This window comes from Rutidosis leptorrhynchoides, unplaced genomic scaffold, assembly GCF_046630445.1.
Source record: "Rutidosis leptorrhynchoides isolate AG116_Rl617_1_P2 unplaced genomic scaffold, CSIRO_AGI_Rlap_v1 contig91, whole genome shotgun sequence".
NCBI lineage: Eukaryota > Viridiplantae > Streptophyta > Magnoliopsida > Asterales > Asteraceae > Rutidosis > Rutidosis leptorrhynchoides.
The window spans coordinates 84,163-101,115 of NW_027266884.1; the positions used below are offsets into that span (position 1 = coordinate 84,163).

Sequence of the window (16,953 nt, forward strand, 5' to 3'; positions counted from 1 at the left end):
CCTCCTTGACATCTACTCTTTTAACGGAGTATATTCCATAATGCTATACACTAATCATAATTATTAATTAATTACTTAGTTAATTAATTAATTAAAACTAACTAATCATTACATTAGCCTGCTAATTTCAAAACTAAACCGCGTTCTTCAACCATTTCTTATTTTTTCGCCTGCAACTCTCTCATCAGTCTCCAAGATTCTATTTCTTCACTCCCAAGAAACCAATTTCCGATGATGCCTCAAGCACTAAGAAAACTATCCGACGAATACGAAGTCTCGGAGTTTCTAGGCCGAGGAGGATTCTCTATAGTTCGAAAAGGCAAGAAGAAATCATGTAACAATGGAGGAGATAATAAAGCTGATCACGTAGCAATCAAAACCCTAAAAAGAATTGCCCCTCCAACTCCGTCGGGAATTCCGAAACCGCCGCGTGTGGCGGAGAAATCGATAAATTCAGTCGGGTTAAAACATAGCTCAATCTCCGACGCGTTGCTCACAAACGAGATTTTAGTCATGCAAAGGATAGTTGCCCACGTTTCGCCTCATCCTAACGTCATCGGCCTCTACGACGTCTTCCAAGACCAGGGTGGGGTCCACCTCGTACTCGAATTGTGCTCCGGCGGCGAGCTGTTCGACCGGATAGTGAGAAACGAGAGGTACTCGGAGGTCGCGGCGGCGGCAGTAGTCCGGCAGATTGCGAGTGGACTGGCTGCGATTCACAAGGCGAATATCGTGCACAGAGACTTGAAGCCCGAGAATTGCTTGTTTCTGAGTGAGGCGGAGAATTCTAATTTGAAGATTATGGATTTTGGGTTGAGCTCAGTGGAGGATGAGTTCACTGATCCGGTCGTCGGATTGTTCGGCTCGGTAGATTATGTGTCGCCGTAGGCTCTTTCTGGGGGAGTCGTTAGCTGCAAGAGTGATATGTGGTCTTTAGGAGTGATCTTGTATATCTTGCTATCTGGGTAAGCACATGAATTGTTTCTCTGATCATCATAATTTGCATATTGTGTTTGTCCACCAACTATTCGATGAAATGCTCTTTTATTCGACATCTCTCGCCATTTTTAAACTTTTTAACTGTCAAATTTCCAGGCATCCGCCTTTCATAGCTCTGACGAATCGGCAAAAGCAACAAATGATATTGTCTGTGAGTCAACTTCTTTCTCACGCAAATGAATTGCACGCCACGCTAGAAGTATTTCCTTGCAAGTAGCTGATTGTAGTCATTTTTGGGTGCAGGGAGATTTTAGCTTTTATGAAAGCACATGGAAGAACATTACTTCATCGGCCAAGGATCTGATTAAACGGCTTCTCTCAGTAGAACCTGACATGAGACCAACTGCTCAAGAGGTAATATTTATTTCCATTTCAATCTCTTAGCAAACAATCATTTTGTGTGTGATTCGGTTATTTCTCCAAAACAGCTTCTAGAACATCCATGGGTTATCGGCGATTCAGCTAAACAAGATCAGATGGATCCTGATATTGTTTCACGACTTCAGAGGTTCAATGCAAGGCGTAAGCTGCGTGCTGCGGCGATAGCTAGTGTGTGGAGCAGCACGATTTTCTTGAGAACGAAGAAGCTCAGATCATTACTCGGGACCCATGATCTTAAAGAAGAGGAAATTGAGAATCTGAGGGTGAACTTCAAGAAAATGTAAGAAAAGTCTTAAACTTTTCCTTCAAAATGATTGCATTTGTGAAGCAGACAGAAACTTTAAGCTTTGATTCAAAATGAGTGCAGATGTGCTAATGGCGACAATGCCACTTTACCGGAGTTTGAGGAAGTGCTAAAGGCAATGAACATGGTGTCACTGATTCCTATGGCTCCACGTGTCTTTGATTTATTCGACAACAATCGCGATGGAACAGTTGACATGAGAGAGATTCTTTGTGGTTTTTCAAGCCTTAGAAATTCTAAAGGAGACGATGCTCTTCGTTTGTGTTTCCAGGTTCCCTCTCGTTCTCTATTTGTATTATGACACCATAAACTTTTCCTGCATTTGTCTATCAGAGGCATGGCAATGATATTTTCTTATGGGAGCCAAAGTATACCTGGATATTGCAATGAAACCTTAAGGGGTTGAATCTATAAATTACTTGTAGTATAATATAGCAGAGAGCATATAAAATGGATTGTCATTGTACGCTAACTGTAACCTTTTACGGACAGATGTACGACACAGATCGGTCTGGATGCATTACCAAGGAAGAAGTAGCTTCAATGCTTAGAGTAAGTTTCATTTTCTTTATTTGAATGAAAAATAACTTCACTTGGTCATTTAACCTACTGCTGTACTGAATTTTTGGCGAGCAGGCTTTGCCGGAAGAATGCCTGCCAGCGGATATAACAGAACCGGGAAAATTGGATGAGATATTTGACCTGATGGATGCAAACAGCGATGGAAAAGTCACTTTTGAAGAGTTCAAAGCAGCTATGCAAAGAGACAGCTCCCTCCAGGATGTCGTCCTTTCTTCTCTTCGCCAACAATAATCTCATCAAGTTCTAAGAAACAGTTATACCTTAAAAAAAATTCCAAGACTGAAACAGTCTCATTCAGACGATAAATCTGTATAACATTAGCTTTTACAAGACTCTAATAGGTTCCAAAAACCAAACTTGAGTTGTATTCATGCTATATTTGGCGTAAAATAGGCCAAAAGTACATGTTTTACGTGTAACTGTGATGTTACAATTTACAAATCCTCAGTTTCTGATATGCCTTTACTAGTTTCACTTGTTCTGTTAGATATATCAACTTCATGAATCACACATGTTTCCGTGGCTTCCAAGCACAGTGGATCGTACACACGTCTCCTACTCTTAGATTTAATTAGTAGCTCCTACATGTCTGTCAGAATAGAGAAAGCACACATTATTATGATCCCTAAAATGTGCAACGTATGACGCTCAAGTCGATAATTGTCTATCAGGATCCGAAAACAATCTTGGCCTTTGCAAATGGGACAAGTAGAAGTAGAAAAGGAACGACCAATTAACAGAACCTAATCAAAGGTTGTTTGCTGCAACTCAGCACTAAATCCAACAATTTCCATGTTATTTGTTTAACTCATTCACAAATCCATGCAATTATGTCCTCTTTTCATTCAAAAGTAGTCACAGAATTAGAAGATTTGACAGTGTTACCTCTCTTGAAGATTTTACAAGACTAATCAGTTCCAAAAAGCACACTTTAGTTGAATTCATTCTACAATTGGCGTAAATTAGGCCAAAAACACATGCTACGTCTAACTATGACATTACAAATGTAATCTCAACTTGAGAAGTTAATTCAGGCTCTAATGTTTCGATGCAATCAGGAAAACCTTTTTCTGAGGATTTTTCAGAAGAAAATCTGGGATTATAATATATCAACGGGTTAAGATAGTAAGCCGCTGAATGAAGAGGACTATGCAACTCCTCTTTCCAAATATGATGGATATATCCAAGTATGGCCTGTAATGGTATTCTTTATTATTAAATGCCTCAGTGATATTTTTCTTTGCCTTTTCCATTGCATCGTATATGTATCCGATAGATGGCTTTTCTAGAGATTCCAAAAGGTGTAGGCCTGTAGGGTAGAAAGCAATGGCTTAGCGACTTTCAAAGCTTCATCACTAAGAGACCAGAAAAGAGGGTCTAAAACAGTTTCTTCCACCTCAAGTCCCGACCCTTGTTTCGAAAAAGTAGAATGTGTCCAAGCTCTACTCGTAAACTTCGGATGAAGTTGTTCCTTTAAACAGAGAATGCATTCGAATGTGAGAAAGACGGAACAAAACCTTGTATTTGTATGTTGAACGAGATCCTTTCCTCCCGTTTTCTTTCTTACTAAATTAAGGACCCAAGCACTGTTATAAATAAAATGAGTTATTTGTTTGGCCGCCGTCAGAACCTCTTTCACCCGACCGACTTTCCCGATTTCCTCGAGCATTAATTCTATACATTGTACTGCACAAGTACTGCAAAAAAATGTCTTGTATCTCTCCATCAAGAGCTTTCCAGCTTCTTTATAACTGGGCGAAGTATCTGTCACAAAATTGACAATATTCTCGGGACCCACCTCTTGAACAACACCATCAAATATATCAAGAAGTATTTTTGGGAGATGTTGAAATGTCGGAAGCATCGACAGATTTAAGGAACATGGTGCCTTTAGGGCAATAAACAAAAAACTTTATGACTGTACGGTCATTTCTATCCATCCACCTATTGACCAATATCAAACAGCCAGTCATTTGCCAAGACTTCTTCAGTTCATCAGAGTATTCTCCGACAACCCGTACTGCCGTACACTTCTGTTCAACAGCTTGCCTCTCAACGAATGATAAGAAGGCATTTTATAGCTGGGTCCCGCAGCGGCAATAGCATCCGCTATTTTTTGGAAATAACACGAATTGGCGGCGGCAAAAGGTATGCCGGAATCGTACATGAATCTAGCAACAGCAATATCAGCTTTCTCGGTAAGCTCTTGGGATGGGAAACTTTGAAGTGGTTCGACAGAGAAAAGAACACTTGAATCTGTCTGCCTTGTTCTTCATTTGGAAACTGCTTCTTCTACGACTTCCTTGCCCTTAGACCTGATGAATCTCCCATTCCTGCCACTTGCTTCTGCCGGAGCCGCTTTCTGAATTCGCACCACGGCGTCATCACTTGCACTCTCCATTCCATGTTTCTGCCTCTTGAGCTTTCTCAAAACTTTAAAACCCAAATGTTGTTGCATCTCCAATCTGATATTTTCCTGTGTTTCGTCACACAGAACTACATTCCCTCTCTCACCGGCTAAGTGCTGTTTTAGTCTGGAAATTCCACCACCACTAAACACCTTATTACAGTACTTACAGTTAATCCTCTGCCTGTCCCCATCAACCATAGTTCCATGAGCCCAACCAGGATCAGTAGCTCGAGGAGGTGCCACTATTCTACCAAAAATATACTAAATTAGCCAAGCATTGATCCCAATACCGGAAACTTCATCAGAAAACAATTGGCACAGAACATTTAAAGCTTCAAACAAAAATTGAAAATTGCTCACTTGGTTATCCTTGCTTTGCATTGAAACTGAGCTATCCAAATTTTCTCCAGTCTCCGTCAATACCCTACACCCAGAGCTGAATTCGACAAAATGAAGTTACACAGAGAGCTCAACACTTCATGAAATTACATAAACAGATACATATTTGAACCTAAACAAAACGATCAAACGTATGAATCATGCAAGATCAGATTTTGATCTAAGTTTAATATGAAGTTGGAAGCAATAACAGCAAATCAAAATGACACATTGGAGCTACGAGGATGACAATCTTACCGATTTACCGCCGAAATATCGGAATCGTCGCCGAAAAGTCTCAATCAGAGAATAGACCCAAGATGATTTTAGTTATGCTGTCCGAAAATCGGAGGACTGTAGTAATGAAATATCGGTCGTCGATGGGCATAAATCACAACGCAACAAGCCGGACGATAAATTGTGTAATCGTTTAGTATCGTTTCGGTCGTTTGTTTGGTAGGCCGATGAAGCTTCTTCGACCGAAAAAAAATTGTCGTAAGCAAGCGAATAGTTCCAATGTTTCGGACCGGATTGTAGCCAATATTTCCTTATTTTTCGGCCGAATGTACTTTTCTTTTTAATATACTCACATTGAAACAAAAGGGACAATACATTTATAACTTATAAGTCCCTTTACATCAAAACAAGCTTATAAGTCCCTTTATGTTGTAACTTTAGATTTCGAGGTCCTTATAGCATTTAACTTATGTATAGTTATTTGTTGCAATTAATTACGTTTAATCAATGATACGTTTGTCATAAAATCTTTTTATTATTCGCAAGGTCGTCGGTTGTGAGATATCCGAAAAGACCTAAAATGAAAAAACTTACGTACATTTTCATAAATATTTTATATATTTTTCATTGTATAAATTAATTATACTTTTTAAATTTTAAGATAATAATTAAAAGAACATAGTCAAATATACAATCACAATAAGACATCGTAAGAAAGATATATATAAGGTATAAATGTATGAAAATGAACCACTACTAAAAAAATAAAATCTTTATTATTAACTTATGTATGTAAACTTTTTTTATATATATTGATTTATTGTTACAACTCACATTGTAAAGCTACGTGGAAGTCGTTGTGTTATAGTAATTGATCTATTATCCACATCAATAAGTTGCAATTTTTTTTCGGTAGCTCATCGATAGAAACTCTACGGTTGAGCGTGCTCAACCTGGAGTGGAGCATGCGAGTGAGGACAAAACATGTTGGAAATGAGTGTGTTGGTCTGTGGAGACAGTCTTGTCGATTCTGTGGCGACGCCGTGCCACCGGTGCTCGTGTCCGATAAGTATGGCCACCGGACCGGGAGGAGCCGACACTTTCGGACAATGTTGGGGCCCTCTCAACGAAGACGCTGAGATCCTAAGGGGGGTGATTGTGACAACCCACATTATAAATCTACGTGAAAGTCGATGTACTATAGTAATTGATTTGTACTATCCATACCAACAAGTTGCAACTTCTTTTCGGTAGCCCATCGATAGAAACTCTATGGTGGAGCGTGTTCAACCGGAAATAGTCGTAAAGATGGGTGACCTTTTGGGAAGTTTTCTCAAGAAATGTGGGAATGAGGACAAAGCATGTTGGAAAGACGTTTGTTGGTCTGTAGAGACAAATCTTGTCGATTCTGTGACAACGCCGTGTCACCGATACTCGTACCCGATAAGTATAACCATCGTACCGGGAAGAGCCGGATCGTTACACTTATAATCAATTTATATCAACATCCCTAGCCTGACCCACTTGAACTTCCTTGGTGCACTGAGTAAAAATAAAGTAAGCACTAAACATAAGATGGTATGATAATGGTATTAGGTTAAGATTAGATTATTGGCAATTACTCGTATATATATATATTTATATATATATACAGCTGTAACGCTATAAAATATTGGTAAATGAATATGAGAGTTGCTTTCTCTTGTTCCAATTTTTCTTCTCCTTTTCTGTGTTTTAACAACCAGACATTATGAGTCTAATTTTGATTTTCAGATCTATTAGCTAAATAGAGATTTAAATTGACAAAACTTAGTGGTTCCAACCCAAGACGAAACCACTACTTAATTTTCACTGACTAGCTAAATCAAAAACAAATCGAATAATCTTGAACCGATATAAAATTGGTCCAACCAAACCAATTCAATTTTTACGGAAGCTTGGGACTACCAATTTTTTTTACCTTTGACCTATAATTTTTCTTATCAGTCTCTGTATCTATAATGCCCAAGTCCACAAATTTTTGGTTCGCAATCGGCCCAGCCAGCCTTTGACCAAGTTGTAATGGTCTGTCTGTAGACCGATTCACCGTTAACCGCACTCGATTTCTTAGATTTATTTGGTTTCAAACTGAAAATTTGACCATATGTATATAATAATTTAATCTAAATTGAATATATTGTAGCAAGCATGTGAGAGGCCAGCCAGTATGGCATTAAATGTGATGAATTTCTACAAGTTTACATAGAATTGACACCGACAAACCAAACCCAGCAACATGAAATATTTGTTTGATATATGTACCTACGTAGAATACAAATCCTTCATTCCTGCACGATATTATTGTGTACGCGGTTTTCTTTTATTACACCAAAATGGCATTTCTCCGATCCAGAATTATACTAACCATTTTCATATATATAGCTCCTCCATAATTATTTAAGTGAAAACAATATAATGAAAAATATGGGCCGGCCGAGACCAAATTTGATACTCCCTCCGTTCAAATTAGATACAAATTTTTCAATATAAATTATATATAAAAATTTGTATTTATTTTGAGACGGAGATAGTATATACTATCGAAAAATGTGGTATAGAATAAATATGGAGTAAGTGAAGGTGTTGTAAAATTCAACTCGAAATAAAATTTTGATATGGAGAAATACTCTTTATAATGTTCAATATTGATATTAACTTGAAAAATGTTCATTGATTTTTTTTTTCATGTGTTTGCATAGAGATTTTCTTCTCCTTTCAAACTCCAACCTAACTCTAAATAGAATAAAAAAAAACTTTAAATATATAGTATATGTGACTATTCAACTCCTACTTTTAAACTTTTAAAAAAAACTTTAAAAACTCCTACTTTTTTAATGTTTGTAGTATTTTTATTGTCTTTTTACCATATATTCTGTAATATTTTTGATAAAGAGTTGGTTCGCTCCATATCTAAAAAATTACTATAAAAGTTAATTAAACAGAAATTTTCAAACGTTTAAGAGTATAGTAGACTCCACCACCCCAGAATTTGCCACCACCGCAAGGGTATAGGTGGCGATCAATTGCTCTTCCACCACCATATATATAAGAACAACATTTTACAACATGCTTAAATCGTGTGACTCTCCATAACGTTCCATCTTCCGGCCTTTTAAATTTAATAGTATAGTATTTCCCTACATACTTCCTAGACTTGTAAATATAAAACACTTTCAACAAACATAATATGTATATATTGAAGTGGAGATCAAAAAGGGTAGTAAGAAAATATTTATAAATTCATCAAAAAAGAAAAGAAAATATTTATAAATAGTATATGAAATATTGTACTAATTAATGCACAAGGTAATTAATTCACTCTTAATAATTGAGGAAATTATTATGGTACAAAATGGCGTGGTTACATAAAAAATAAGAATGACCGATAATAAGGTGTGGATGTATCGGTGTATGTTAAACCTCTATGAAAGGTTATAAAATTTATTGTCAGAGACAATTATTATTGGGAGTGACAAAATTTCATACTCCAGAATAAAAAAAAAAATATAAGAAAAAATTATAACAACCTCATACTCACAAATAAATTTTAAAAAGAAAATAAAAAAATACGAAATTCAACGTTTATTTTCTACACCTCATTTCATATTATTTGTCCAAAAATTTAATTTCGTATAAATTAAAATAATGGATAAATTTCTATGTTTTGATTAATTTATCCATAATAATTATTCTTGAAATATTTTCTATTAAATATTTGAATGTCATTAAAAATTATAAAATGAAAAAAAAAATACGAAATTCAACGTTTATTTTCTACACCTCATTTTATATTATTTGTCCAAAAATTTAATTTCGTATAAATTAAAATAATGGATAAATTTATATGTTTTGATTAATTTATCCATAATAATTATTCTTGAAATGTTTTCTATTAAATATTTGAATGTCATTAAAAATTATAAAATGAAAAATAATATGATAAAAATTCATATTAATTTTATACATAAATAAATATTTTGAAATTTTTAAAAAAATATTTTTACACAAATAATATGAAAGGGAGGAGTATCAACTTTTTTTCATCGGCGATCATACTCCTAAGTAAAAAAAAATGTTCGAATCGAGATCCCACACTTTGGTCCCACATCACTCAGTCATCATTCATTCCTTAGTCGCTATAAATTCACTCACTCAGTCACCATTATTTCCTCGCAATAGCACAATCTCCATTACCAAACCACACCATGTAAAAAACAAAAAGAGAAGAAAAAAAGAAATGAATTTCCCATATTCTTCCACTTCATTACTCATCTTCACTCTTATTTTCCTCTCCTCATCTCCGTTAACGTCACCACAATCCCCGTCACCGTCACCGTCAACTGCATGCAAATCTACTCCTTACCCTAAACTCTGCCGTCAAATCCTCTCCACCTTCAAACCCTTCCCAGACAACTCTTCCTCGTACGGTTACAGCAAGTTCACAATCAAACAATGCCTCAAACAAGCTCACAAGTTATCTAACGTCATCAACGATTACCTAACAAAACGCTCGTCCTTGCGCCACGTGGAGGCAGCGGCGTTAGGAGACTGCCGTGACTTAACGGAGTTAAATGTTGAGTATTTGAGCTCTGTCTCCGAGGAGTTGAAGTCGGCTAATACTTTAACGGGCGATTTGGTGGAGACGGTTACGACGTTACTTAGCGGCGTGGTGACGAACCAACAGACGTGTTATGACGGGCTCGTGGAGGCGAAGAGTGGACTAGTGGTTGTTAACGGAGGTGGTGGGCTGCCGTTAAGTAACGTCACTCAGCTTTATAGTGTTTCACTTGGTTTAGTGACTGAAGCACTTGAGAGGAATGTTAAGAAGACCAATAAGAGGAAGAAAGCGGGTAAGGGTCGGGTTGTTGGTAGCCCGAATCCGGTTGTTCGCGAGCCTCTCCAAACTCTCATTAAGGTGAGCCACTCCTCCAAAGTCTCATTATTTTTTATTTAAATATATTGTAGTAATATATAGTTTTACATGTGTTTATTACTATTGAGAAGTTAAATATCTTCCTAGGAAGGAAATTAAATCTCCTTTAGTGGCTCTAGGAAAAGTAGCTATCTTCTTACAACTACAATGGGTCCCACAATAAACATGTAAAATGCATAAAAAAAATTATGCATTTTGAAAGGGAAAAAATACACTAACTAAACGGAGTATATTACAGTAATTATAATTATTCTAATCTTATTCCTTATTTTGTTTCATTGTATTATTAGTTTGCTTAATTCCATAAGTGTATCATAATTCATAAGTAATTCTGTAGATTGCCAAATGCCACCTGAATTTAATTACAATACAGAAAACGCACGAGAACATAAATATTTTTTAAAAGAAAAAAAAAATGTATGCGAAAGCTTAACCCTATCACATTTTGTAACTATGCAAATCGTTGAAAAAGTCAAAGGCATAATAGTTAGATACAATAAATGCATGGAAAGAGAAGCTTCGTCCTTTGGTATGTATGTCCGAGAATAGCATGCTACCATCTGTCATCTTTTCAACTGCCCAGCAATGGAAATTGGACCATCAATTCGGCTTTTAAAAAAATACTCAAGTTGGTGAAGTCATATATAGAAGGAAGGATTTTAGCTAGCCAGTTATAGATGATAACATTTCCTTCACATGGCCGGATAATCTATATATATATGCGCGTTTTGGGATTTGGATCATATGCTATAGTGTATAAATACTATCATAAAAAAAAAGTGTATAAATACTATATATATAGTACTATAGTATATGACATGCATTAATACGTGTGACATATGTCTAACCTAGCTGTCATAAACTGGGACTTTCGTTTTCTTCTTGCAGATTACAAAACAAAAGAACAGCTAGATCTCTTTCTTGAAACTTCATTCTGAACATATCTTTATCTTCTAAGGACATTTTATATATATATTTGATCAAGCATATATTAATTTGAAGTGACATAAGCACATTATAACCATAAGTAACACAAAATAAATTATCAAAAAAAAAAAAAAATAAGTAACACAAAATAAATGGAGCTTAAAAGGGTGATATTTTATCTTTTCATATATTTCGTTCTATTGTTCATGCATATGTATGTTGTTTGATTATATACTTAATACTTCCCATATGCAACTAAGAAATTATTAAAATACAATCGAATCTTACAGGTCTAATATTTTAATGATTTGAAGTTAGAGGCAAAATTAGAGAATATTTTAATGGATTTCTGATCAAGTATAATGTGTGAATTTGGGCCACAATGTGTAGGTTTTTTTTTTTTTTTTTTAATGCGTAGATTTAAATGTACATAATTCTTATAAAGTACTTTTAACTAATTGAGAAGAAACACTAATGTACAGGTGCTTCATAGGAATGCTTGCCACGGATCAAAAACTTGCTCTAGTAGTGCACAGAGAATCCTTTCAGAGGCAAACAATGGCGGAGGAATTCTCGTTAGGGATTCAGTCATTGTTAATCAGAACGGAACTCAGAATTTCACGACAATCGGCGACGCCATTGCAATTGCCCCCAACAATTCTAAGATCGAAGAAGGCTACTTCGTCATCTACGCACAACAAGGTCTCTACGAGGAATATGTTGTTGTGCCTAAGAATAAGAAGAACATTATGCTAATCGGAGATGGCATAAATCGGACCATAATCTCCGGAAATCATAGCGTCGTCGACGGATGGACAACTTTTAATTCTTCAACCTTCGGTAAGAACTATGTATGTGATCAGATTTAGTAATTATGCGACATTTACAGATTTAAATGGGAGAAGGAAATACATTTTGGCCAGAATCGGCGCTGAAAACTGATGAAACTCATATGTACACTGTGGTATTTTAACAGGGCTACTAATCCTGGCCAAATTTTTTGGTACATTTAGTTGACATTTCCCTTAATAGTAATAGTTATGATTCACTTAGTTAGAAGTTTTAAATGTTAGAATAAAACTCTAATGGATGGAATTTGTAATGCAGCTGTTTCGGGAGAAAGATTTGTAGCGGTAGGTGTTACCTTCAGGAACACAGCAGGGCCACAGAAGCACCAAGCAGTAGCCCTTAGGAATAATGCCGATCTTTCAACATTCTACCAATGTAGTTTCGAAGGCTATCAGGACACCCTTTACATACACTCTCTCAGGCAATTTTACAGAGAATGCGACGTTTATGGGACTGTCGATTTCATTTTCGGCAATGCGGCCGCTGTATTCCAGAACTGCAATTTATACGCTAGGAAACCTATGTTGAACCAAAAGAACGCTTTCACCGCACAAGGCAGGATCGATCCGAATCAAAACACCGGAATTTCTATCCACAATTGCACGATCGAAGCTGCAACAGACTTGGCATTGGACGTAAACTCGACGACGTTGAATTATTTGGGACGACCGTGGAAGGAATATTCTAGAACCGTGATTATGCAGTCATACATCGGTAACCTAATTCATCCTAGAGGATGGTTAGAGTGGAATGGAACTGTCGGAACAGATACACTATTCTATGCCGAGTATGCTAATTATGGACCGGGTTCGAATACTAGCTCGAGAGTAGAATGGCCTGGTTATTTGCAGATGAACGCCTCAATGGCTATGAATTTTACAGTCTACAATTTCACCATGGGAGATACTTGGTTGCCTGACACTGACATCCCTTTCAATGGAGGCTTACTATAAATCTAATCTTCTCTAGGAGTCTTTTCTAAGTAATTATATTAACAAAATTTCTCTGTTCTTTGTAAAATTTCTATTACAATAATTCAAATTCAATAAGAAATAACATCAATGTCAAAATAACAATTTCGACTGCTAGCACGCTCAGATATTTAAAAAAAAAAAATTCTTTGTTTGTAAAAAAAATTACAATATTATATTCAAATTCAATAAGACACAATCTCAAAAACAAATGTAACGTATATTGTATGTATTTGAATGACACAGAGAACTGTATAAAGATCGAATTCGACCTCAAATGGTGGATTTGTAAGGAACGCCGGAACTGGGTATCCAACTATCGCCTTTTAGGAATGACCTCACCGAAAACCTGTTAGCTTCTTTAATGGTAATTCTAGTTCTCAATCCCTTCCAGTTTACTCTGTTCTTAGTGGAAGCACTAGGCCCATAGTTCTGAAACTCAGCATAATATATAGTACTCGGGCCGAATTTCCGCTCCAGGGTAGCCAACCGCTAGGATCAATCAAATTACCAAAGTTAGATTGAATAAATATAGTTGTGGAATAATCTTTCCAGGGTCTTCCTAGGAAAGTTTTGACACCAGCTAAGTTCCCGAAAGCTGAAAGGGTGCAACTCTGGAAGGCAAGTCCAGTATTCTGGTTAGGATCGGATTTTCCTTGTGCTGTGATGACGTTCTTTTGGCCGGAATTTGGCCTTTTAGGGAGAATTTTGCAGTTTTGGAATACAGCAGCAGAATTTCCGAAAATGAAATCGACTGTTCCATAAATGTTGCATTGTCGATAAAATTGACGGTTGGAATGGGTATAGAGAGTGTCCTGATAGGCATCCATTGCACAGTTGTAGAAGATCGATAAGTCGGAAGCTGAGAGTAGAGCCACTGCCTGGTGCTTGCTTGGACCTGCTGTGTTTCGAAATCCCATATCCCTGGCAATGAAGCCCTTGCCCAAGACGGCTGCGTTTAAAAAAAAATCCTATTAGGAATCCTGAAAAGCGATTCTGAACAAGAACCGACCTGAAATCGGCTCGGTTTAAACCCAAATCGAAACAGGTCTAGAATAATGGAGTATTTTTTTTTTTTATATATATAAATTTTTAATACAATCTACCTGTATCCCTAAAATTCGCTCTCCCAGGAATCGAACCCATGCCATAATTATTGGTCACGCAGTATTTCTTGGATAAATAAAATCCATACAATTAATATTTCTATCCTAATTTGAGAGGTTAATTCAATTATGAATTAATTAAATCAACTTAAAAAAGAAAAAGAAAAAGAAAAAAAGAGTTAAATTAAATCATATACTCCATACGATGTCAAACTCAATGAAATTATATATATATAAAAAAAAACTGTTGTTTTTGAAGACTTACCAAATGTGGCAGATGAATATGTCGGGGTACCATCGACATAGTTGAGGCTACCGGAAACTATAGTCGAAGCCATCCCATCGCCGATCATCAAGACGTTCCATTTATTCTTATCGACTTTTACAATTTCATTGTACACACCTTTCTTCACATAGATCACAAACCTCTTGTTATTATTATCGGGAACAGCCTTTAGAGCCGAGCTAATGGTTCTATACTTTGACGAACCGTCTTTAGCAACAACCAAATTAGCCCTCGCCTTCAAACTATTCGCACTGGTCTCAACCAGTTTCCGATCTCTTGAAGTCACCCAATCCGGCTCATCAGAGCTCATCAGACGCCGTAAGTTGACGGAATCAGCAAATTTCGAAATCCACGTGATAATTGCTAGACTATTGCTAGTTAGCTGAGTAGAATTTTTCAAGTAATTCTCAACATTAGTCTTTAATGTTACATTCCTTTCCTCAAAACTGTCAATACAACTTTGTTGACATGTTCCAGCTGTACTTAGCCATGTTTCAAGATCTCCGCCTTTTTGTCGCACGGAACTTGCCCCTGTCGATAGTGAATTGTTGAGATGATCAACCGCTAACCCTAAAAGGTCGCGACAATCATTCAATGCTGCTAGCGTGGCTTTATCCGTTATGCCGGAGAATATCCCGTCCAGTTTAGAATTAGCCCTCGTGAGCTCAATTTGGGCTACATTGATTGCCAATATCAACAATTGGTCGATGCTAGCGGTTGACTTCGAGCCTAGGGTGCGATAGCATGCATCTTTGTACAATGTTACGTCGCAGACTGCTTTGATCAAGCTCGAACTAGTTGACTCCTTGCCGTTTCGGAAATGTTGTCGAGTTCCTAACACGGCAGCGACGACGATGATTGCGACGAGAATTATCGCCGAGAAGGAAATGATGGCTACCCTCTTTCGAGTTCTTCTACGCGCCTCTAGCCTTGCTTGATCGGCTTCATGTAGTCTCCCGTACGAGTCGAAAGAATCCGATTTGAGCATGTTTGATTAATTTCTAAATCTTGTGGTTAAGTTTTGTGGTGAAGCCAATTTGTATATATATACACAATTTTAGGCCGGATTAGAGCAAACATAGTGCTTGATAGATATTGTTCAACACGGTACTAAGGACGTGCTTGGCAGTTTGCACTAGTCAACTACATTGATAAGCTTATTACAGAGTGGTTGTCATGTAGGGAGCACATATTATTTTCTTGATTATTAATTTAATTGGCTTTTAGCGTGTATAATTTGATTAATTATAATTATTCTCTGATATATAGTTCGTTAGTGTAAGTCATTAGTGGTAGACGTTTATATAAATCTGGAAAGTCAACTGCTCGCTCTCTTTGATTTTGTTAATTGGCGCATGCCAAGTCATTCACGATCTAACTCAGGCTTAAATCTTTCATTTTGTGATCATTATAACAGGTGAAATCTTTCCGGTTGGGAGCATTAGCAAAAATACATGCATCTTAATAGTGTCCGAACGAGACGGCGCATGCTCTACACTAAAAACGAACACACCATAAAGAGGGAAGATTGAATTGGCACTAGTCAATTTTTGTTGTTTAATTATGCTCTAGAGAAATTCTGTACTCACAAAGAAGGGCCTATTTCAGTTAAACCCATATAGTAGTATATTCTAATACAGCTAGCTTATTAAAACCATATATATATATATGTATATATGTGTTCATCTTATTAGGGTAAAATTTCTGCTTTGTTATATGTTTTATGAGCAAGGATAAGATAACTATTTAAACAGAATTGGGACATATTGACCTAGTGATTATTGAAATGAGTTTTAAATTTATTTTGAATGTCATTAGTTCGACTCTTAATGATCGCAATTTTCAAAATTGTTTGTTTGGATTGGCGAGGATTACCCCTCCCTTTTATATATAGTCCAAAATTGTTGAATTAAAAAAATATCAAAAACGGATCAGCACAACCCAGAGCCAGAGAAGGGCTTATTTTTTCCTTTTTATGACTTTTTTTAGTTTTGAGTATAAGATTATCACAACTGAGGAAGGCTAAAAAATTTAAAAGGAATATATTTCCGGCAGATCAGTCTTATACATGATGTACAAAACTAAATAATCGTGATAAGGAAATTTTCTCGCCCAACCTATATATATATAGAAATTATTTTCACAAGAGCTTTATTAAAAAAAAAATCAAAAATTTAAATTAATAAAACAAAAACAGGAAATTTAAAAATAATACCTCAGAGAACACTTAAATATTACAGATACTGTGAATCAATAAAGCATGTAATAGGAAAATTAACCTACCAACTAATTAATTTAGAAGAAAAAAAAAAGATTTAAGAAAATTCACTTGAAAAATATCCCTAATTTGAAACGGTATAGTAGCTTGAAGAGGAGAGAATTTACTCCAACAAAGAGCCTTTAAAGGTGCTACAAAGAATCTTTTTGGTATTTTATTCGGAATGGCTCAAATACGATATTGTTTCTTTATCCTCATCATTGCTTTCGTACTCTTAACATTAGGACTAGTTATGTATGATACTAGGTATTTACGATATTGTTTACTATGCAA

General features: G+C 36.2%; 1 protein-coding gene and 3 pseudogenes across 1 annotated transcript; 2 read left to right on the plus strand and 2 right to left on the minus strand.

Moving 5' to 3' along the window:
* The first annotated feature begins 234 nt into the window (after window positions 1–234).
* LOC139885272 (calcium and calcium/calmodulin-dependent serine/threonine-protein kinase-like) lies at window positions 235–2,497 on the plus strand (annotated as a pseudogene).
* Window positions 2,498–3,256: 759 nt separating this feature from the next.
* On the minus strand, window positions 3,257–9,493 carry LOC139885265 (uncharacterized; annotated as a pseudogene).
* Window positions 9,494–9,567: 74 nt separating this feature from the next.
* LOC139885266 (probable pectinesterase/pectinesterase inhibitor 25) lies at window positions 9,568–12,992 on the plus strand. The gene is made up of 3 exons (XM_071869193.1): window positions 9,568–10,245; window positions 11,673–12,030; window positions 12,298–12,992. Exons 1-3 carry the CDS (start codon window positions 9,568–9,570, stop codon window positions 12,990–12,992), a joined length of 1,731 nt encoding a protein of 576 aa, XP_071725294.1.
* A 291-nt stretch (window positions 12,993–13,283) lies between these two features.
* Window positions 13,284–15,390, minus strand: LOC139885267 (probable pectinesterase/pectinesterase inhibitor 46; annotated as a pseudogene).
* Window positions 15,391–16,953: the final 1,563 nt, after the last annotated feature.